General features: G+C 34.5%; 1 protein-coding gene across 1 annotated transcript; it reads left to right on the forward strand.

Annotated features, from left to right (window-relative positions):
* Nucleotides 1-946: 946 nt before the first annotated feature.
* Nucleotides 947-3381, forward strand: LOC126888221 (uncharacterized). The gene is made up of 2 exons (XM_050656275.1): nt 947-1303; nt 2279-3381. The coding sequence occupies exons 1-2, from the start codon at nt 1058-1060 to the stop codon at nt 3080-3082; spliced, it is 1050 nt and encodes a 349-aa protein (XP_050512232.1). The 5' UTR covers nt 947-1057; the 3' UTR covers nt 3083-3381.
* Nucleotides 3382-4757: the final 1376 nt, after the last annotated feature.

A 4757-nucleotide genomic window follows, 5' to 3' on the forward strand; every position in this document is an offset into this window, starting at 1 on the left:
TAATTATTTCATTTAATGAATTGATAATTTCAATACTTTGGTCTAAAGAAATGTTTCACTTTTCTAATTTAGTAATTGGCTAAGCAATATTTACAAAATTGGTTTGGATATGTGTCAAATTACTTTCTAATAACGGTTTTTTTTATAACATTTACACATTTTTCATAGCACCTGAGTTACGTCTACGCCGAAACTACAAATGACGTCTCTAATTCCCTCAAAATATCGGTTATGAAAGTTACAGAATTTAACCATGTTCTCCATCTAGATATCACAGGTTAAGGTGGTAAAGGCACATTAGGAAAACGACCTTTATACACCTATACTCGTAGAAGAGCTTTCAAGAATATGTTTTTATTTTTGATAGAAGGGTATTGACCATTGAAAATTCCATCCTTACAGTTTGTAGCATCCTGCTACTCTATTTGTAGCCTCCTGCTACTCTATTTGTAGCAGAAGCTTGCTCTAGACAAGTAACAAATTTGAAAAAATATTTTTAAATGTTGTCCACTTTTGGTCATATGGCGCAGCATCACTTAACAATAACAAAATGTTTTCACTAACAAAATGTGACTGCATTGCATATTGTAGAGTCTCATTCGTCTCCTTTATTCGTCGCCTTAAGTATAGTTTCCACCAGAGGAACATGAAGGAACTTTTGTGTTTCTGTTGCTTGTTGCTTAAAAATGTTTCGCAAAGTTCCTCAAAGTTCCTAAGTGTTTCTTCTTGTTTCGACAACAAATGTTGCATGTTTGCGATTGTTGGTGGTTTCCAGTTTTAGCGGTAAACTTCAAAAGAAATACGGCAACAACAGGCAACATAAACATATTGTTGTCTGAGTGGAAACAGATACAGCAACTTGTAGTGACTTGTTTTTGTCTAGTGCAGCTCGACGGCGAACGTGGAATAATTTATAGTCGGTCGGACCCGTCGGACGTGTGAAAAAATAGAAAAATGCCGTTCATGTGGACAAATGAGTTAGTACTCGAATTAATCGAAAACTATAAGCTTTGTGAGTGTTTATGGAATACAAAGCACGCCCAGTATAAATGTAGAAATGCGAAACACGATGCTTGGACAACATTGGCAGAAAAAAACAGGCTCAAATATAGAAGAAGTGAAAAGAAAAATGAAAAATGTTATTGCACAATTCTATAGAGAAAGAAAAAAATATCGTACGTTAAAAAAGTCGGGAGCCGGCGCCGTATTTATTTCAAAGTGGTTTGCTTATGAAGTCTTGTTGTTTCTTGCGGGCAGGAACAAAGTTAGAAAATGTACTGAAAAAGGAATAACTACAAGTGAGGTACGTATTTTTTTTGTTTTATTTGTAATTTTTATACAAAGTTAAAAATTATTTTGCCATGGAACCATTCCTTCGGGTGACATAAAATATTGAGCAAATTCATCTCGAACTTGTTTAGCTTCCAACGTTGAATTACGTGCTTGTTTTTGCAGTGATGCAAACATATTGTTGTTTATTTCGTTTCTCCAAGAACCTGGGATCCTTTCGCCCGTATCTTTGTCTTCTGAATCAAAGGTGCCAGGAGGTGAGTATGACTTTCGGGAATGTAAACTGCTTCTCAGAAAATTATGGAGATATACACATGCAGCAACAACTAATTCCACTCTGTCGGGTTCAAGTAGCATGGGTTTTCTTAATACCCTGAACCTAGCAGACATGAGTCCAAAAACGTTCTCAGAAATACGCCTAGCGCGTGACAAGCGGTAATTAAAAATTCGTTTTGAGGAACCTTTCTCTTGAGTGCCAGGGTAAGGTTTCAATAAGTTTGGTGATAGGGGAAAAGCGTCATCTCCTAGAAAAACAAACGGAACAGCTTTTGTTCTTCCTGGCAATGGTTCTAATTCAGGCAAATTGAGCGTGTTTTGATATAACATTTTTTTGAAATGAGTACTGTCAAACACTCCACCGTCGGATATACGACCTTGGCTGCCCACATTAAGATACATCACCTCATAATTTGCGTTGGCCACAATAAATAACACCACACTGAAGAAGGACTTATAATTATAAAATTCACTGCCACTATGTTTTGGTGCTTGTATCATAATGTGTTTGCCATCCATAACCCCGGCACATTTAGGAAAATTCCAAAGATTAGCGAATTGTTGTCCCGTAATAAGCCACTCCTCTCTACTCTGAGGCATCTGAAAAATAAAAAACCGGTAAATTTGTTTAATCAAAACTTCTCTCGCTTTAAATATAATTTGTATTTCATATTAAAAGAGTAAGAAGTAAAAATATATTTTTAATTTTCAGGGTGAAGATGATGGGTCAGACAGCAGTGCAACGGACAGCGGGGAAGTTGAATCGCAAGATTCCAATATAGCAGACGAGGCAGATGCAGTAACTGATTCTTCTTTTATTGTTGGAGAGGCGAACAATGACGTCGACACTCTGAACAAAACTGTTGCTGCTATTACTGAAACACCTACAAAGCCTAATGAAAACAGAACCAGATCTCCAACGCCTTCCACAAGCAGCACTACAAAAAGTAAACAGGGACCTAGGCTCTTTAAAAGTCCAAAAACAATGAAGAAAAGACAAGCTGATGTGAAAACTGACGAACGACAGGAAGAGGCATATGTATTGCTGAAGCAGCTACAAAATAAAAAGCCACGTAATCGGTTCCAAATTTTCGGCGAACTAGTTGCCTGTAAAATCGAAAATCTTCAAAATGAAAACGCTAAAAACACGGTAGAGCATTTGATCTCTAATATTTTGTATGACGCATCTATGGGTAAATACGATCGGCCATTTCCATGTTATCAAAGTTGGCATACACCTTCGGCCAATAACAACACAGCAAGATATTATTCAGATAACCAGAACTATTACTCATCCAGTACCAATGATTCTGTAACATCACCAGCCTCAACAACACACACACCTATGCCATCCCCAAATAGCTCTTGTTATGAAACTAACTATCTTCCCCAAACAGAGACAAACAATTCGACACTCTCAAAAGAAAAGCAGCCTTGTAGAAATCTTCAAGAATCATCTATATCTGATGCGATACGCCTGGCCATGTCAGATGCAGGACTTGATGTAAATTACTGATAAAATATTATTTGTTAAAAAGAATATCTCTTTAATTTTTTAATTAGATTTTTTAAATTTTTTATTTAGAATTTAAATAGAATATCTTGTTAATTTTTTTCTCACACTTCAAAAAATTGGTTTTTATTAAAATTTAATAAAATGTCTACTACTAATTACATTATGTCATTTGATTGAAAAGCTGTATATCTACCGAGGTATCTACTTACCTTAAGTTTATCCTTCAGAACTTCAGCGATTACTTTACATACTTCTGGTATAATTCTACTAATTGATGATACCGAAATTTTGAACAAGTACATCAAGGAAAGGTAAGAATCGCCTGTTGCAAGGAATCGCAGTGTGAGCAGTGGTCGTTCCATTGGTGAAATGGCTTCTCTATAATTTGTATCTTCTTTCTGTATTTTGGGGGCAATTTGACATAATAACCATTCAAAATCGGTGCTGGACATTCGTAAAAATTTTTTGACACTACCATTATTTTTATTATTTCCTATGTATACATCGTCTTTTTTTAATACATTGAGTAGATGCATGCCACCATATTCACTTCTATCACAGAGACTTGGTTTCACCCAACATTTGTGCTTTCTTTTTTTCTTTTTTGCCGACAACACTATATAGGCCGCCGCTGCTGCAGCTATTTCATCATCTTGATCCATGTTTACCAACCGCGGTGGAAACACTAAGTTGCTCTCTCTCAGTTATCAGAAACGACCGGAAACAAAAAGTTCTGTCAGTGGAAATAAAAAGTTTACATTTGTTGCTAATAAGTTCCTAAATTTACAAACAAGAAGAAACACAGGCAACAAAAATGTTGCTACATGTTGCTATTTGTTCCTCCGGTGGAAACAATGCTTTATAAATTGCAAAAGGTAGATATTAAGGATATTACCAGAAAGTGGTTCCACGAGAATTTTCAGATTTATTGTTTAGATCTGAGTTCTCTTTAAAATGCATATATGCAAAAAAAAAATGCAAAAAGTCTAAAAATATGCATTTTTGATAAATGCATATGCACTTACAAAATTTATCCAAATTATGCAAATATGCACTTAATATGCATTTTGCATATTTCCCGAGCTCTAGTTATAAGTAAGTAGACGCGTTCATGTAATAATGTGTGTTATAGATATCTCTTGTAATATTATTAAAGTCACATGTTTGCTATTTTTATTTAAATTATTATTTTATCGCAATTCCCTTTGATTTTATTCATTTGTTAACTTTCTGTTTTATTTTACTATTTTTATTCTAAAAATAGTTGGTGCTCAACTCTTCTATCAACTATATATCCTATCGTTCGTCTCCAATTTCAACTTTCATTTATTTAGCCTATTTTCATTTAAACATCATATATTTCCGTATTCACACCCCGATCTACTCCATACACATAATATATAAAATGTCTATAGCTACTTCCATAAGTAAGTCCATACGAAGTATGGGTAAGCTGGCAACTCGTGACTTCCGTTCTGTAATGCCAGTTTCGCTTTAATAGAAGCGGAATTTTTTTATGTCTTTCATCTGTTTAAAGTAGTATTTTTGTCCATAAATTCATTTATATTCCTAAATCTCTTCTGGGGTGAGTACATATTACGTATTGATATTTTTTCATATTTTTTGTAGTTGATATTTTTTAATATAATTTTTGCAAAGATTCTTTTTGAATTCT

This window comes from Diabrotica virgifera, chromosome 7 (genome assembly GCF_917563875.1).
Source record: "Diabrotica virgifera virgifera chromosome 7, PGI_DIABVI_V3a".
NCBI lineage: Eukaryota > Metazoa > Arthropoda > Insecta > Coleoptera > Chrysomelidae > Diabrotica > Diabrotica virgifera.

Excerpts from the sequence above, each read along its gene's own strand:
- LOC126888221 (XM_050656275.1), top strand. The coding sequence starts at position 1,058 with ATGCGAAACACGATGCTTGGACAACATTGGCAGAAAAAAACAGGCTCA. Across the intron at positions 1,304-2,278 it reads AAGGAATAACTACAAGTGAG|GGTGAAGATGATGGGTCAGA; the intron begins GTACGTATTTTT and ends TTTAATTTTCAG.